This window comes from Vitis vinifera, chromosome 19 (assembly GCF_030704535.1).
Source record: "Vitis vinifera cultivar Pinot Noir 40024 chromosome 19, ASM3070453v1".
NCBI lineage: Eukaryota > Viridiplantae > Streptophyta > Magnoliopsida > Vitales > Vitaceae > Vitis > Vitis vinifera.
This window is the reverse complement of record NC_081823.1, coordinates 1,516,163-1,535,262: the sequence shown is the minus strand read 5'-3', so window position 1 is coordinate 1,535,262 and position 19,100 is coordinate 1,516,163. Positions and strand designations below refer to the sequence as shown.

Here is a 19,100-nt window from a genome sequence, read left to right as displayed (position 1 = left end):
TTTCCATTCAACAGACTTTTTATTTTGAAGACCCATTTTATCTAAACCCTAACTATTATTTTATCTTCTCACATCTGTGGTTCTTTGAAGACCCATTTTATCTAAACCCTAACTATTATTTTATCTTCTCACATCTGTGGTTCTCACCATCTGCGCCCATTTTCTCTTCTCATCGTCTAGACTCCTCCCATCTCATCGTATAGACTCCCACCAACAGCTCCCATCAGCAACTTCTTGCAATGACTAGGTAAGTTTTTGAATCATTTTAATCTTTGGCAAAATAATAGGCAAATATTTGGGTAAGTGGGTTTAGGACAGAGTGGTTCATGAGTTTTTTTTCCCATCATTTTCCTTAGCTTTCTCACTAACCAAATGGAGGAAAACGAAACATTAAAAACAACCTTTGAAATTTAAAAAAATTTAAGGGCTTGTTTGGTTTCTATTTCTGAATATTGTTTTTTGTTCTTGAGAAAGCTGTTTCAAAACATTAAAAACAACCTTTGAAAATTTTTAAAAATCTAAAGTTGTTTTTCGTGTTTTCTACACTGAACGGGGATAAGAAAAAAAACAAAAAAATCATGGAGAAAAAAAAAAAAACACTCGCGGAGAATAAAAAAAACCAGAGAACAAATCACAAACCCTCAAACAATGTATCCTACAACAAATTCAATCAATCCCAAATCCACAAATAGAGAACAAATCCACAAGCCCTCAAATCAAATTTGTGGTGAAGCTTGAGCTCCTTTTGCATTCGGAGGTTGAGTCTCGCAGCTTGAGCCATTTCGCGGTTGGTTTCTACACTTTGGGGGTTTGACTAGATTTTGAATTTGGGCGGTGGAATGGCTGGTTTCTGCACTTTGAGGGTTTGGGTAGATTTTGAATTTGGGCGATAGTGGGTTCGGAGTGGACTGATCTAATTGGATGATTTGATGAAGCAATGAAAGAGAAAGAAAGGAGTGTGGAACTAGAGAGAGATCGTGAGTGAAAAAAGAGAAGATTGAGAGAGATTTGAAGAGGAATAAAAAGTGCAAGTGAAAAATTAGGATAAGGGGTAGTTTTGAAAAATGGTTTTTTTTCTAAAAAAAAATAATGATTAATTTAAAAAATATATTTAAAAAATGATTAAACAAATAAATTTTATATTAAAAAATGCATACAATTTTTAAAATTTTAAAATTTTAAAAATTAATTGAAAAATGGATATAATTGATTTTATCTTTAAAATATTAAGTTAATCAAAGAAAATATAATTTAAAAAATAAATAAATAAACATGTTGAAAAGGTTTTATATTTATAGATTAATTTAATTATCAAATTATTTTTATGTTTAAAACAAATTTATTTATTTTATTTTAAAAATTATAATAATTGGAAAGGATGTTGGAGGGATAAGATTCAGTAAAAAATAGGAGATAAAAAAGGCAAATAGTTAAGAAAATTTAAAATAAATATGTCTCATTAACAAACATCCTTAATAATCATAAATCTTTTAATTAATAATATTTCTTACCAATATTTAAAATAATTGTCAATATTTCCTTTAAATATTTGTATCCAATGTTTTTACAATCAATTTAGAGTGGTAACAAAAGTTTTAAATTTGAATTATAACCTTTTATTTATTTATATTTTTATTAAAAAAATCAACCATTTATTGAAAATGATTACCTTGTCGTGAATCCTCATTTAGTATGATATTTACTTGTTTATTATTAAAATATTTCATCTTCTTATTTATTGTAATTAAAATAAAAAAATATATGACCAAAATTTAAAATAAAATAAAAACTAAAAATATAATTTGATTTCCCATTCAAATCCATCACCCTCTTATCATTATATTTTGTTGAATTTTGGAATGATATTGTATGAAAATGTTAAATATTTGCAAAAAAAATCTAAAAAAACACTTAGTTCTCCCTTTTAAGCAAATCAAAATTATATTTTAAAAATGTTATTATTAATGTTACATTTTATAAAACTTTCATTAATTACATGTAAAACCATTACCAAAATGTTAAATTATTAACAAAAAACAACACTAAAAACAAATTTAATATATAGAAAATATTAGTTTTTACTTAAAAATTAACTTAATAAATTATAAATTGTAAAAATTGAATTAAATTAGAAAAATTAACCAGATATAAGCAAAAGTGTATTAATATGTCTATTCCTCTTTCTCTTTTTTAATTATTTTAATGAAAAATATTAAAATATTTATAGTCATAACTATTAATTATGTTGAATATATACACTTTACATCCATTTTTGAAACTTATATAAAATCAAATTTTGAACAAATTTAAAAAAAATTTCCACTTAATATGGGTAGCTTAAACAACGACATTTTAATTGTTAATGGAAAAATAACATCATTTTCTTCAATTTTAATGGTAATAAATAATAAGAAATTATTATTAATAAAAAACATTGAATTATTTGGATATTAAGGTGTTATTTGTTATTTGATTATTTTTAATAGCATATTATATTATTATTATTTGTTATTTCATTACAAATTGATGTTATTACTAATGTTTTCTATTGTATAATTTTGTGGTTAAAAATGAAATTGATTTGATTTTTTTGGCTTCTTCTATAGGTAAACTATGTCTAATTTATCAGTGGCAATAGTTTGTTTTTGTAATGGGAAACTGGTGAGAACACAAACCGATGTTGATTATGTTGAGAATAGAATTGTGGTTGAACCTATTGATGTGTCTCTTGGGACAACATATGAACAACTGTTGGAAATGATATACTCGGTCACTGACATCAATAAAAAACATTTTCAATTAATTATTAGTTGTAAGTATCCTATGAAAATAGGGAATAAATTCCAACCTTTCCTAATAAAGAATGATAGTGGTATAGCTCGAATGTTAGAATTGCATAACAGATTTGGGATGGATGAAGTTGAGTTATTTGTTGAACAAGTACATATTGACTTACAAATGAATTCACCAATTGGTAATTGCATACCTTTGTTACTTGGTGAAAATGATGGTACTAGTAATGTTCAAAATCCATTTACTTTTGAGCATAGATTAGAAGAGGATGAGGAAGACGAAAAATGAAGACAATGTAATGATGATAATCAGGATAAGGAAGGTAGCTCGCATTTTTTAGTTATTCGTAAGGCAATTGAAAGAGAATAAATGAGATATGTGGTTATGGATGGGGAATGATGTAACTTGTCAAACAATCCAAATACAAAGGATTTAGATGACCCAATTGAATTATCTCCAATGCAATATCATTTGGCATCACCACCACAGTTTGAAAATGTTGAAAACATTGGTCATATTGTGTCAAGTGATTGGACCCCATGGGGAAACACTCTTACGGGACATCTAATCGGAGAATTCATAGTTGTCTAAATATTTAATTCCAAATGAGATTTACAACATGCTGTAAAGATGTACTCTATTAACTCACTCTAAGAGTATATTGTTTTGTTATCCACAAAGAAATTGTTGGTCCTAAGATGCAAGAAAGCTGAACAGTCTCAATGTCCTTGGAGACTTCGTGCTACGATTGTTAAAAGGACATCTTTATTTGAGATTAACAAATATAGTGACCCACACACATGTGTCAATCCTTGCATGAACCAAGATCATCATCAGTTAGACTCAAACCTGATAGCCGCCCATATAGAGGGAATGATTAAGACACAATTCACACTTTTAGTGGTTGCCATTTAAGCAAGTGTTGTAGAAAGATTTGGGTACTGGATCTCACACACTAAGGCTTCGAAAGGAAAGTCTAAAGCATTAACTAATTTGTTTGGTGATTTCTATAAATCATACGCTAAATTGCCACATTTTTTTGGTGCCTTAGAGCAAGCAAATCCAGGTTGTGTTGTAATTTCTAAAACATTCCCGGGTAATATGCGAAATGAAGAGGTATTTCAGCGAGTCTTTTAAGCATTTCATCCTTCCATAGAGGGCTTCAAGCATTGTCGTCATGTGCTAACTATTGATGATACACATTTGTATGGGAAGTATAAAGGCACTATAATGATTGCCATGGGTTGTGACAAAAATAATAAATTGTTTCCTCTTGTTTTTGCATTAATTGAGGGTGAAAATGTTGATAGTTAGGGATGATTTTTGGCATGTATTAGAAATCGAGTAACTCAAATGAGGGGTCTTTGTGTTATCTCTGATAGTCATCCGGGCATTATGACTGCGTTTGTTGATGTTTATCTTGGTTGGTCTGAGCCAAATGCATATCATCGGATTTGTATGTGCCATCTTGCTAGCACCTTTATGACTCGCTTTAAGGACAAATGCTTAAAACAACTTTTATGCAGAGCTGCCTTAGAAATTAAGGTAGAAAAGTTCAACATGCATATGGACACAATTGGGAGAATTAATCAAGACACACTCAGCTGGTTGGAGGCTATTCCCTTTGAGAAATGGGCATTATCACATGATGGAGGTCGACGATATGACAAAATGACTACGAACATGTCAAAAATGTTCAATAGTGTGCTTAAAGGGGGCACGAAGCTTCCCTATCACCACATTTGTTTAATTGACATTCTATCGAGTTAATAGTTACTTTGTTGTAAGAAGAGAACATGGTGCTAGTCGACTTGTTTCAAGTGAAGAATACACTCCTTATGTTGATGTTAAGATTAATGCAAATGTTGTTAAGGTATGTTCTCATGAGGTTGTTTTGTATGACCACTTATTGTTTCATGTGAAGGCCAGCAGGGGTAGTAAAAAGACATCATCTAGTGGGCGAACGTATCGTGTTAACCTACGTGATCATGGATGCACATGTGGCAAAACACTCATATATGGATTCCCATGTAGTCATATTCTAGCGACATGTCATTTTCGTTCAATTGATTTTAGATCATTTGTTTAACATTATTATATTATGCAATCGTACTTTAGCACTTACTATTACTACCATGGATTTTTATGATCCATATATGTAGTGGTATTGACGTATCACACGACGCCTGATAGCACTTGTTTTGCATAGATATCATATGAGGTTCCATAGTACAACTTATGTCATTAAGTTATTGGTGGGACTATTTGAGATACAAAACTATTTTTTAATGAATGTTAAACTTAAATTATGTGCAAATGTCTCATGTTTCATTTTCTTATACGGATCACTGTCGTATCGCAGATGACTATTTCAAATGATTTGGAGGAAACTCACTGAATTGCTATTGATGTTTTACGTGCTATAGGAGAGAACCATTGCTTACACTCGACACATGAGTCATCCATGAGACCACCATAATTGATTACGCTTGTTAGAGTACCACCTATTAGAGGTCGGGGAGAGGTAGTCATTGAGCTAGTCACCGACATGTACCTCTGGCATCTACTTTGGTACAACCCTCATATGCACCAGTCACATTTACCTTTTCTCTATTTCAACCATCTGCATCATTAGAGTTGCCACTCTCTTCCCTTGATTTATCCATACCAACCCATTCATCTCGACTTGAGACTACCATACCATCTACCCTTACTCCTATTAAGCCATCTATATCATTAGACTTGCCTTTCTTCCCTCATGTTACATCTATACAGACTTTTTCACCTCCACTTCCACCTCCATCCCAGCCATATATATCATTGGATGCACTCCCACCTATTATAGAGTCTATTGCACTCCCACCTGTTACAGAGTCCATTGCACCTCTAACTTGTCTTCAGGGGACAACTTATGCCGCATAATTACATGTACGAGTACCTAGAGGACATTGAGCTCCACATGTACTTCGAGTACTACCTTCACCAGTTCCATCTAACTCGACAGGTCATGTAGATGACGTGTCACAGTCTATAAAGATGGAGACTTTTCAGATAGCACAGATGGATACAACAAATATGACCATCTACCGTAGATGTTCACAACGAAAGAGAAAGATTCCATCATGTGGGACACATCGAGAGTTTTTTTTCATGTTTGTAGAACTATAATACTTTGGTTCATACATTTAAGGTTATATAAAGTGTTAATTCAAATTAGTGATGTTATGTTATTTACTTGTTTCTTTGATAACTTAAACAAATAAAACTCAAATGCATCCTAAAGTCTAAATGAAAGAAATTCTAATTAAACAAATTGCTACAACCATTACCTATTTTTTATTTCATATAATTAAAAAATTATACATTTTAACCAAGACATAAGTTCAAATCATATTTGATAAGGAATAACCTAAAATCATAATCATTGACATTAATTTTCATATGAAAATATAAAATTTTAAAATAATATAAACAATTTGTTTAGTTATTTTAAAATTTAAAATTAATATGAATAAATAATTTTCTTTAATTCATATGTGAAAATATTCATAAAACAAATAAATATTTTATTTACCATAAATATATAAATTTTTATGGGAATGCATGTAGGCCAAATTATTTTCTCAAAATTTCAAGGAAAATATGAAAAAATAAAGATAATATATATATATATATATATATATATATATATATATATATATATATATATATAATTTTAAAACAGTCGTAACGAAAAAATTTATTAAGAATAATTTGTAAAAAAAATAATTTTCATCAACTAATAATGGAAAATTGAAAGAAATTTTCCCCACCCCGAAACGAACTTTAAGGAAATTTGGTACATCATTAAGAAATTTTGGTACATCCATAATTTACACTAAAATTAAAAATAAAAAAACAAAGTTATAAAATATCATACTTTTTTTAGTTATGGTTACATGAGTCCTCCTTAAAAATATTTGTGAAACCACAGTTAGTAACTGTGGTTTGAAAGAAAATTATAAAACCACAATCTGTAACTATGGTTTTTAAAATAATATTAAAATCACAACACTATTAGAATGGACGTGGATTAAAAATAATTTTGAAATCACAGTTACTAATTATGATTTTAAAGAAAATTATAAAACCACAATCACAGTTTTAAAGATATTTGTGAAACTTTTAAAACCACAATCACCAACAGGTGATTTTTTACATGTAAAAAAAAAAAATTAAACTCAAAATTTTAATTTGACAAATATTTTGAAATTGGTACTATTCTTACCATTTTTTTCAATAAATGGATTATTTTGGATTTAAACTCAAAATTTGAAGGGTTTATTCTACAATTTTTGTGAAAGAAAAAGAAAAATAAAAAACAAAGAAAAAAAAGCAAGGATTGGATAAGCTTTTTGAATCTGGCATTGCCTCCAAGGACAACGATTGAAAATCCAGTCAATGGCTTTATCCTCCTCCACTCTCTGTCACCAAAACCTTACAAAACCCTATTTCGTCTCTTTCCACAAACAACCCCATATTCTCTCTCATCTACAATTCCAAACCCCACCCAAAACCCTAACCCTAGACCCCAAATTCACCATCACCGGCGGTTGCAAACTCTCCGGCCATGTCCCAATCAGCGGCTCTAAGAACTCCGCATTATCGATCCTCGCCGCCACTCTTTGCTGCTCCGGCACTTCCAAGCTCCACGGGGTACCAAACCTCTCCGATACTCGAACGATGGCTTCTATTCTTCGGTCATTGGGTGTGGAAATTGAAGCCTGCAATGGCGAAATGTGGGTCAACGCTGACGGGGTTGGGTCCGTACAGCCTTGTCCGGAGGACATTGGGAAGATTCGAGGTGGGTTTTTCGTTATTGGGCCATTGCTGGCTCGGTTCGGAGAGGCAGTGGTGGCTTTGCCCGGTGGGTGTGATATTGGGACTCGCCCAGTTGATTTGTACATTAGAGGGCTGCGTGCCCTCGGCGCCATTGTCGAATTGGGGTAAGTTTACTTACTGGGTTTTTCATATATAGTGAGTTAGTATGTGAATTCATTGTTTTTCCTTCGAATTCCTTGTGGGGTTTAAGTGTTTAGAGTTCTGTTAGGAAATTTTATGGATTATTAGAAGAGCGTTGTTCATATAATAAAAAAGGTGGGATTCTGGAATTAATTGTGGTTGGGATGGTCGCGAATTCGTTGGTAATTGATATGATATGGGGAAGGATTTAGCGAAAATGGAAGAAGTAGTTTACTAATGCCATGTTTGGTTCCAAGTAAAACACAAAGAAATGAAAAAAGATGTTAAGGAAATTGATTTTCTCGTGCTTGGGTTTTTAAATTATTTAATCTTTGTACAAAACATGAAAAATAAGTAAAATGCATATAAAAAATAATTTATTGGCTATAAATCTTGTTTTTTCTTTACTTTTTATTTCCTTTGTGTTTTCCCGAAAAACCAACCATAGCCTAAAAGAAAAGTGATTCATGTTATGAACATAAGAAAGATGCATTGTCATGTCATAAATTTTTGGAATAATTTGGGAATTTATTCCTAATAGTGTATTTGAGGATTACAGATGTGTATTTGGTAAATTCAGGTGTTTTTGTATGATATGAAACTTAAGGAAAATTTTGGAATTTTAGGGATCAATCCACAATCCACTTGCCTAGTGTGACTGATGAGCATAAATGATTGACTATGAATGTGATATCCCATATCGGATAGAAGAAAAAAGTTTTAACATTATATATATATATATATATATATATATATCTTTTAATTGTATAAACACATTTTAAAGTTGTAAAAGTCCATTTGACTTAGAGTGGACAGTATCTATATGGAAGGGGGAAAGTTATACTAAAACAGTGGAGCCTAATTGCCTAAGGCCATGTTTGGTTGACTAGATTAAACGAGGGGATAGGATTTAAAATCCCCCTCTGGTGTATGGATTTGGACCGGATAGGACATAAAGGGAGATTACTAATCCGGAGCTAATTTCTAATCCCCCTATGAGGGACTTAAAAATCCTATGTATTAACATGGGCTATGTTTATCCAAGAAAATCCCATCTCATTTCCCCATGACAAACTAAACCCAGCATCCCAACAAGAGCTTAGACATGCCATGGATGAGTTGCAAGCAGCTCAGAGGATTTCCAAGAGATGTCACTTGCCTCTAACCACCAGTGAAGCTTTGGACGGGCGATTTGTTAGGGTTTCTAGGGCTTGTTCTTTTTCTGGATTTCGCCATTTACCATTTTAGATTTTCTTTTTAATTTATTTCCTATCTGAAAGCTTGGAGAGGGAGGTAAGAGTCTGCTGCTTGAGCTCCACCATGGTGACTTGGGTGGAGACAAAGGATGAGGTTGATCTAACAAAGGATTGCAAGGGAAGGGTTTGGGGGTTTCATAGGTTTTGATTATTTTGATTTCCTAAGAAGCTATAGTACAAGCAACTGATCAAAAAATAAAATAAAAATGAAGCTATAGTACAAGCAAGATTTACTAAGATTGTGAGAGAATGTGATGGTAACAAAAATGTTTAGTGAGAGAGATGCTAATTAACCCAAATGCAGAGGAAAAGATAGAGAGAAGATGCAGATTAACCCAAGTAGAGAGAGATTACAGCTTAGAGAAAGAGATGTAAACCCAAATGTGGAGATCGTGAGAGAAGAACAGGGACAGATGCTGGTATTCAGCATGGTTCCTCCACATTTTCTATTTTATTTTTTTTCTTTTTTTTTTTCCACCTAAATCACTTACTATGAAGGATGTATTTTAGAAACTTGTATTTTGTTGAGTGGAGCTTGAACCACCATAATTCATTTTTATATATTTATATTAATGTTATGATATTATGAGCAACTTGATATTTTTAGTTTTTGTAGACTTTTGTTATTTATATAAATAAATGTTTATTAAGGTTTCATTAATTGATTGATATATTATTTTTTATAACATTGATTGATATTATTATTATTTATATATGAAAAATAATGTATAATCTCTCGTAATATGAGAAATTTCATGTTTAAATATATTTTTAATTAAATATAGTAATATTTTTCATCCATATTTAAAATGTAATGTTATAAATATAAAAAAATATAAGGATATAGTTGAAATATTAAAAAATATTATATTCATATCCAATCGTTTTATTAAGTAACCAAACATTGGAATGAGATATGTTTTCCTATCTGATCTTTAATTCCTTGACATAACCAAATATTAACATAGGATAAGATATCCCATGGAAATAATATCTTTCTAATCCGAGCAACCAAACGTAACCTAAGTGAAATATGACACACACTAAAATGGTATTTAGGAATCTTGTTTATCGAGATGGAAATAAGCTTGTGCATGCAAATTCTTGCTATGGGGACTGCTTCTACGGACAGCTGGTTTAGGGATGGTTGTATTCCTCATAGACACCATGGTATCTTTTATTGAAAATCCCTTTACACGTATTTGGATCCTATGTCATTACCATAACAAAATCATTGCACTATTTATAAAATCTCAAGTATTTATGCTTTCAAGCATGTTTTATTTTGTGCTTTGATGTGTTGTTAGACTTTGATTTTTCCCCCCTTTGTTTCTAGCCTTTCATTCGTGTTACTTACACCTTGAGCCTTAAAAGCACCATGTCACTCATTGATTTTAATCACTTTATTGGTGTGCTTCTCCTAAGGGTTCCAAACAATAGTCAACTGTTTTAGTAAGTTAAAAAGTAGTTTGGCTCATTTGCCTCTTTGAAGCACAGTTCATAATTTATACTGCATTTATTTCTTATCACTTGAAATAAACTTCCAACAACAAGGTAAAACATATGTGAGTTTAGTTATAATTTTAACATTATGTGTCGGCTATTTAAGGGCCGTTGAGGCTGCTTGTCTCTTTTGCTTTTTGGGGTGTGGCTGAGTTTGTATACATGCTGTATGCTTTTGGCTTATTTGCCCTTTAATACAAGTTGTGCTTATCTATCAAAAAAAAAAAAATTTTAACATTATGTGAATTTTAGTATAATTATAATTATTCATTCCTCCCATGTAGATATTTTCAGTTATGGGACCAATGGACCCTTTCGATTTTTAAAAGTCGTTTTAATGGTTAAAAAGAATTCATTACATATATAGTATTAGAACTTCTCGTATCTAATGTGGGATATCACAATCATCCCCATGTAGACACAATGTCCTTATTGTGTCTCATGGGATTGCGATAAAGTCCCATGCACCATTTTGTTATGACCCACTTCCTCCTATATAAATATTGTTTGTTTTGGGTCCAATAAGCCCTCATAGCTTTAAAACACATTTTCGTGGTTAAAAAAAATTCACTAGATATATAATATCAAGAACTTCTTCCCCTATCCGATTTAATAATAATAGAATTTATAATGTAAATATTAATTGCCTTAAGGTATAAATTATAATAACATCATGAACATATAAATGGGTATGAAAAACTGAGGTCAAATTCCCATGCATGATGAACTTGGGCTATAGAGGATCTAGTTGTATTAGAATTGACATCCTGTTGAACGATGTGAGGAGGAGACCAAGATTAACCTATGTGTTACATTGCAGGGATGGGAAAGTGCGAGCACAAGCGGCAAATGGCAGAGGATTGGTTGGAGGGAGGTTCAAACTCGATCACCCCAGTGTTGGAGCAACCGAAACTCTCATGATGGCAGCATGTATGGCTGATGGAGTGACCGTGCTTTCAAATGTTGCTAAAGTATGCTGTGAGGAATCATACTCAAATTTCTGTTTCTTGCTGTAAAGATGAAGCCAGGGCATTTGTGCCTGTCTTGTCTGTTGCTTTGAATTTCATTATTGAAGTTAGTTCCCATCCTGAATTTTTCACCACAGGAACCAGAAGTGATTGATCTTGCTCGTTTTCTGACTGGCAGTGGGGCATGTGTGGAAGGAGCAGGGAGTGATACCCTTTACATAAAGGGAAAAAACCAGTTGCATGGTTCTGAATGTATAGTACCACCTGATCGTATCGAAGCAGGCACTTTCATGCTTGCTGCAGCTATCACTCGCTCGTCCATCTCAATGTCTCCCGTCATTCCTTCCCATGTAGCATGTCTAATAGATAAGCTTTTAGCCGCTGGTTGCAAAATCACATGTGCCCATGATACCTTGGAGGTATGAAATTTTCTTCTCCTGGTTGCCTTATGGTTATTTTGTTTTCTGATCAAAGTATTACTATTGATCAACACTTTAGGTTTCAGCGGTTCCTGATGATGTTGGTCACAATTTGCAAGGCTTTGATGTTAGGACGTGCCCGTTTCCTGGGTTTCCTACAGATCTTCAACCTCAGACAATGGTGCTGCTGACAACATGCGATGGTTTGAGCATAGTGGAAGAAACCGTGTTTGAAAACCGAATGGGTCATGGTATGTGGGTAACTAATGAAACACAATGTGGCATAAAATTTCATGATCTTCCCCTTTGAAATCTAGAATGTCTCTATTAGTTATACCATACCCATCTTGAATGATTCAACTTTGGTTCTTCCATTTGGGCAGTAAGAGAGCTGCAAAAGCTGGGAGCCAGAATTCGGGTCTGCGGGAGCACTGCAGTGATTTGTGGCAAGGAGAAAGGAAGGTACATGGCTTAGCCCAGTATGGAATTCTATAATTCATGTATTGAGGTTTGTTTTCATGTATTTAGAATTGCATCCTTCCCTTTGCCAGTGCATTGCTCAGCTCTCACCTCGTTGCAAAGGATTTAAGAGGCGGCGTGTCACTTGTCTTGGCAGGGTTGGCTGCAGAAGGAGTCACTGAAATCAGTGGCATTGCCCATATAGACCGAGGTTACGAGAATTTAGATGCCAAGCTTCGGTTACTAGGTGCTGATATCAAAAGATTGATTCCCCTCGGTTCTCCGTTGTAGCGATTCTGATAACAGCTTCACAAGTCAAAAGATTAGGTCCATTTTCACCCTTTTTTGCCACCTGATTCCCAACCCCGTTCCCACTTGCTCACCTGAAGAGACCTTTGTATGGAGTTTTCATCAACATGGTGAAACGAGTGCGTATTCATGATCATCAATCCCCCAACCCCTTTTCCTTGTTGAAGGCCACGCAAGAAAGTTTTCCCGTTTAGCTTTTTTTTGGGTTCCAACATTCATTATTCTCAATCCCATGATTCCTGTATGAGGCAAGTTTATTCCCTTCGATACCTAGGGAAATTGTGAAAGTAAGAAATGGCCATGAGTATAGCAGAGGCTACTTTATTCTTTTATTCCTTGCTAATGACCTACATAATGATTTCAAAGAACCTATGTGCTGGATCGTGATACATACTTTCCACCTAGTGGATTCCAACAAAAACCTAACATCATGAATGCATCAAACTTCTTTGTTTTATTGAGATTTAGGAGCACCAACCTCTATTCAGAAAAGGAAACAGTTTGTAAAAAACAAAACAGGAAAGAAGAATGCTCTGCATGCATAAGGAATTATCGGATCATCAAATCATCATTTTAACCAGAGTGATCACCCCTACCAAGAATTGAGAAGCTCATATCTATTACAGATCTCATGTTTAAGTTCTGTAAGCCCACAAATGCAGTGAAAAGACGAGCATTGAAGTAGAAAAAATGGAGACAAGCCAAATCATAAGAGTCTCATTTGAACTATGCTGCATTTTAAGGTTGAAAAAAAGGGGGGCAGAAAAAGAGAAAAAGGAAATACAAAAAAAGGGAAAAAGAAAAAGAAATGAAATGAAAGCAACCTAAAAGCAACCACGCCAATCCTTCTAATTTCCGTCCGAGAGTGGCGGAGAGGAGAAAAGCTAGGGGGATGCAAATGAAACTCTGATAATTGTCCCGACATCTACAGAATATTAAGAACAATACCAGACAACAATAAGGTACAACAAAGGAGAGAATTTTGAAATCCTCTGTAATTCAGAAAACACCAGAGAGCCTAGAGGAATCATCCTTTATCCCTGTTCACACAATAAAGGGCTGTGAGGCTCTCCTCTCCTCAGCTTCACTGCATTTAAAAGAGGAGTTTCACATGTAAAGAGATGTTGCATAGCATAAATGTGAAACAAATTATTTACCACATATATTGAATGTTAGAGGAATATGATTTCATGTTTAGTACTACCGTGGAAAAAATGAAATAAAATCAAAATATAATTAAAATTAGTTAAAAATTTAAATATTTTCAAATTATTTAATCTATATATAAAAAAGTTAAAATAAATGAAACAAGTTTAAAATAACATTTAAAAATAATTATTACCTTTAAATCTTTTAAATTTTTTATTTTTCTTCACTTTTTTTTTTCCTCTCTATTTTTTCCCTTTGCATTTTTCTTGACATTTTCTGAGAACTAAACATAACCTAGGCAAATTATTTATAAATATGATGTAATAGAATCACCCACCTCATCGTCTCCACCAGCTTTGGCAGAGCTTTCCATCTTCTGGTCTTCTGCAGGGATAAATAATGCAACGGAACAGATAAATAACCCAACCAATCATGCTAGAAGCAACAAGTATGACATTTAAGTTGTAAACAGAAATGCAAGCACAAACATGATCCTAGAAAGAAAACAAGTCGGGTGAAAAAAAGCAGGTAAACGTAAAAAACCAGGTTTCAAATATATTGAAACCCATGGTGCTAATAAAATTTTCTGGAACATTAAAAATCATCAATCAATATCAAAGATAAAGCTACAGACCATGACTTGGATATAGCAATACAACTAAGAAAGAGAGAGTTGACCGTCTTTCTTGCACATGACGCGCATATTTGGAGGTAAAGTGAATTCCTAGTCATCGAATGATCTCCCATCAATCATTTACTAAACAATGGCCCCACATCAAAAAGGTCACCTAAGGAGGACCCCAAAGATTCATGCAACATTTAAGTCTTAAAAGGACTACATTTAGAACTTCCAAATCAACCCCTCTTCCCCTGACAGGAACATCCACATTACTACAAAGGAATGACATCAAACTGCTCAAAATTTAAAGTGACTCTGTGTGTTTACCTCCATCCTCAGGGATGTCAGAAGTCCACAAAGTAAGGTTATCCCTTAAGAGCTGCATAATTAAAGTGCTGTCTTTGTAAGATTCCTCGCTAAGGGTGTCCAACTCTGAAATAGCTTCATCAAAAGCTTGCTTTGCAAGGTGGCAAGCCCTAAGAAACAAACAACCACGGGATAAGATTCCTTGCAATAAAATTTGTTGTTTCTTAACAAAAAGATTCCATCGTACAAGAACTTTATAGATCAGGCATCATAATACAAAAATATGAAATAATTGCAAGCATACCTTTCAGGTGAATTCATAATCTCATAATAGAAGACAGAAAAATTTAAAGCCAAACCCAATCGGATGGGATGAGTGGGGGATAAATCGCTCTCTGCAGTAGTAGAAGCCGTCTGCAAAACAAATTGCATGAAGTAATAGACAAATTTAGTATTTAGGAATACCAAAAAAGAAAAAAAAAATCAATATCCTGATTTGAAAAGAAATGAATTTACAGGGAAAAAGGATCTCACTATTGGTCCTTACCATTTTTTTTTAATAATTTACCATATCAAAAACGGTTTTCCAAGAGGATACTGCTTTTCAAGTTCCATATTTAAGTTAGAATGAATTTAAACCATTTCCATCATTGATATTTCTTTAACTTCTTTTATCTTAAAATTTGATTTCAATCCTACTCAAATGATCTAAAGGAAAAGTGAAAATTCCACACTACTCAAATTTGACAAGGACCACATCAAGGCAGGAACAGGAGAAATGGTATAATGCTCCCACTAGTCACCAGGAAGGACTTCTTCAGCTGATTATCGAGTTGCAAGGTGGCACCTTTTTTTCCAATTTAAAAAAAAAAAAATCAGAAACAACAAAGGGACATTTAAAATCTCTGGTTGCAGCAGAATCTCAGTTCAGAGATGTGACAACAGAAACTGTGGAGGAGCATTTAATTGCTGATCTCAAATAGTACTGATTTTATAATAAAGCATTAACTGCAATGTTGAATCTTATCTTGCATATTAGTAAAGACACAATATGTTGCCTTCAAAAGCAGGAGGAAAAAACACTTGGATTTTTGTTTGATAGATAGAGGCAACACATACCGCATGATAAGGAGGTATACCCTAATACAGGTGATATACAAGGACCACCCAGATAAAAATAAAAAGAACAAAAAGAAAATAAGAAGAAACTAAGGAACTGGTCTACAAAATTCAGTAAAGTTCCTCATACCATAGGTTACTGATACATTTATGCTAAGATTCAATTCAACATTGTTGCTTGTATCATTGTTTACGCTTTCTCTTGACCAATGAAGTGGAGTGATCTCATGATAATAGAGTGTTAGCTCCGCTTGGGATTCTCCAAAGGCAAAGGAAAAAGTTTGACTGGGTCATAGTGGAATATAATGACACTAAAATAACATTTTGGAAACCAAACACATCACTCTTTTGCTTTGCCTCTACCTGCAAGGGAGGGCAATGCATTAGGCAGATAGTACCATCTCTTTTGCTAATGTTCTAACTGCAAAGTAGGGTGACAGCAAGAAAGGCAGATTATTTATTCTCCCAATCTCCAGGAAAACTATAAGGGCAACTTGGTCGAGTTGAAAGTGGGAGGAAAAGCTACTAAAAAATTTCTTCAATTGAGAGCACAAGCCTCAAAATAAAAACACCAACAGCTTCATTTCATTGGTAAGATCAAGAAATGACTTTTTATACTTCTTATTTGTACCACATTAAGTTTTGAGGGGGGGAAAACCCACCAGTAAAATAAAACTTTCTTTTCTATATTTTGATAATCTTTGGCTTTTGTAAAGCAAATAGTATCACGAACTGAGTGCTCTACTAGGAGGAATGCAGATGATCTGGAATATATGGCCACAGAAAAACATGCCTGTGTAGCATGAATTACATGAAACAAAAGACCTCTACCTACTAATGTTCATCAACAAAAGATTCTCAGCAGAAGCACAATAGTTTTTTTTTTCAATTGGCCAATAAAAAAAGGAAAGATTTTAAGCATTAGAGGTTTCAAAAATAGTTCTCAGGGAAAGTGGCAAGTTTCATCAAATGTAAGCAATGTCACCCCATATCCATGCCTCTAAAAATTTATTGAATGGCAAACATGTTATATTTGCTAAAAGGGGGTCATACTGAGTTCCCAATATCTTAGGGAAGGGGAAGCAATTCAAGTGTCCAAGTAAAGGTATGAAAAACAACAAATAACATAATCACCAAAGAGTCGCAACATTGAGAACCTGGAAGAAATGACTTATAACTTTCAAAAGCTTCAAGCCCACTAAAATGAGTGCCCACTTTTTTTGATAGGCAAAATGACTGCTCACAATGAAGCAAGCCTCCTTCTCAACTAGAAAGACTACTTTGATTGATGCATAATCAAAAGTCTGAGCACATAATCCAATATGCAGACAAGATGTACCTCAGAGACGGTTCTAGACAGAAAATATGTTGCATCCTACTTTAGAACAGAAAGGACTTCAAAACTTAGAAAAGAAAGGAAAAGAAAAGAAAATTCTCTCCTTCAATGAAAAGTTCTAATTACATCTGTGGAGAAAAAGGATTAATTCAGAGTCCAATAAGAAAATCCAACTATACCAAGCAACACAAATCATAACAACAATCTGCCACAATAGAAGCCTCACCCATATCATCCTTAGCATGCTAGATACTTCCCACATGCGAAGCAAACAGAAATGGACAAAATTCATAAAAGAACATCACGAGCTCAAATGAAACAAAAGCATATATACCTGGTATGCCTTAAGAGACTGATCAGCCGCCTCTTTCCTCTCATTGCCGGTCTTGAACTCCGCCAGGTACCGATAATAATCCCCTTTCCTGAAACAACCAAACCCTGAAATTACTACAAAAATCAAAGCACTCAAATGAAATAAAATGCACCAAACTCAAACATATTCCTTACATTTTATAGTAAAAAACAGTGGATTCACCAGCCGTAGAAGCCGGAATCAGATGCTCATCAATCACAGTCATAATATCGCTACAAATACCCGACAGCTCAGATTCCACCTTCTGCCTATACTCCTTGATCCGCTTTGCGTTCTGCTCATTCCCTCTCACCTCCTCCTTCTGCTCGATCGACGATAGGATCCTCCAGGAAGCCCTTCGCGCTCCGATCACGTTCTTGTACCCAACCGAAAGCAAATTCCGCTCTTCCACAGTCAAATCCACATCCAGCTTCGCCACTTTCTTCATCGCATCCACCATTTCTGCACAAAATTTTCGCAAAAAGAGTGAAATCCAGTTAGAATCTGAAACCCTAGCCCTAGCGAAATTAAAACAGCAGATCTGGAAAGCGAAGGACGAAACACTGACCATCGTATCTCTCGGCTTGCTCAGCGAGCTTAGCTATGTAGACGAAGTTCTCGCGAGCCATTACTGATCCCTACTTTCTCTCTCTAGTTTTCTCGGGAAAATTGAGAGAGAAAATGGTGGAGTGAAAAATGGGGCGAGGTCTGCAGAGTATTTATAGGCGCGTTAGGTGGCGGACCACTCCGTTGGTCTCAATCTGACCTTGCTTGGACCCGCGTTGGATGACGGACCAATGATGAAGTGCCACGTAGCAATTAAGTATGCGTAGAATGACTAACGGAAGAAATTTAATGCTGTCAAATTACGTAATATGCGTAGAAAAAAAATATGTAAGAAAATATCTAAAATACTCCTTGATAAATAGAAATTCATACAATTTTGTATTCATTTTTATTTTAAAAATAAATTAAATTAAATCATATTTTTCAAATAATAATATTATTATTATAGAAAATTTTACCAACCATAATTTTGATTTTTTATTTTAAAAATAAAAAGGAAATTAAAACTATCACACATCCCTATTATTTATAAAAATAAAAAAATTAAAATTAAAATGACTCCAACCAAATATAGTTTTTAAATCACTTGAATTTTTTTTTTATTTTTATTTTTATAATTTTCATTGTTTTGGTATTTGATGGACACCACACGTGCCTCACCTACCAAAAACATATAATAATACTAAATACACTAAATAAAAAAATATAAATAAAATCCTATAGCAATGATGTAATACCACAATCCAAAGTATTCAAGGGTTGGCAGTGACGTGGCATGGCCATTCAATAGTTGTCTGCCACGTCATTATTGGTGGCTTCCCCCATCAGGTTGTCAGGCTCTTTTATTTGTCACCATATGCTTATTTCAAAACCAGCATCATGAGTCACGCAGTGAGATGAATTCTTCAAAATCTAGGGTTTGTCTTGGGGAAAAATTCAACATT

The 19,100-nt window shown here is 33.7% G+C and overlaps 2 protein-coding genes across 3 annotated transcripts; one reads left to right on the top strand and one right to left on the bottom strand.

Moving 5' to 3' along the window:
* Positions 1-7,189: 7,189 nt before the first annotated feature.
* On the top strand, positions 7,190-13,076 carry LOC100262376 (uncharacterized). 2 transcript variants are annotated; one of them, XM_059735288.1, is made up of 6 exons: positions 7,190-7,778; positions 11,374-11,524; positions 11,659-11,940; positions 12,020-12,191; positions 12,324-12,402; positions 12,557-13,076. In XM_059735288.1, exons 1-6 carry the CDS (start codon positions 7,234-7,236, stop codon positions 12,579-12,581), a joined length of 1,254 nt encoding a protein of 417 aa, XP_059591271.1. In that variant the 5' UTR covers positions 7,190-7,233; the 3' UTR covers positions 12,582-13,076. The 2 variants fall into 2 exon arrangements, with proteins under 2 accessions (XP_059591271.1, XP_002283120.2); XM_002283084.5 differs by having other exon boundaries at positions 7,191-7,778; positions 12,492-13,076.
* A 323-nt stretch (positions 13,077-13,399) lies between these two features.
* LOC100250345 (14-3-3-like protein D) lies at positions 13,400-18,316 on the bottom strand. Its single transcript, XM_002285391.4, has 7 exons — positions 18,158-18,316; positions 17,745-18,051; positions 17,572-17,659; positions 15,087-15,196; positions 14,804-14,952; positions 14,195-14,241; positions 13,400-13,795 (listed from the first exon to the last, which is right to left on the bottom strand). Exons 1-7 carry the CDS (start codon positions 18,216-18,218, stop codon positions 13,793-13,795), a joined length of 765 nt encoding a protein of 254 aa, XP_002285427.1. The 5' UTR covers positions 18,219-18,316; the 3' UTR covers positions 13,400-13,792.
* Positions 18,317-19,100: the final 784 nt, after the last annotated feature.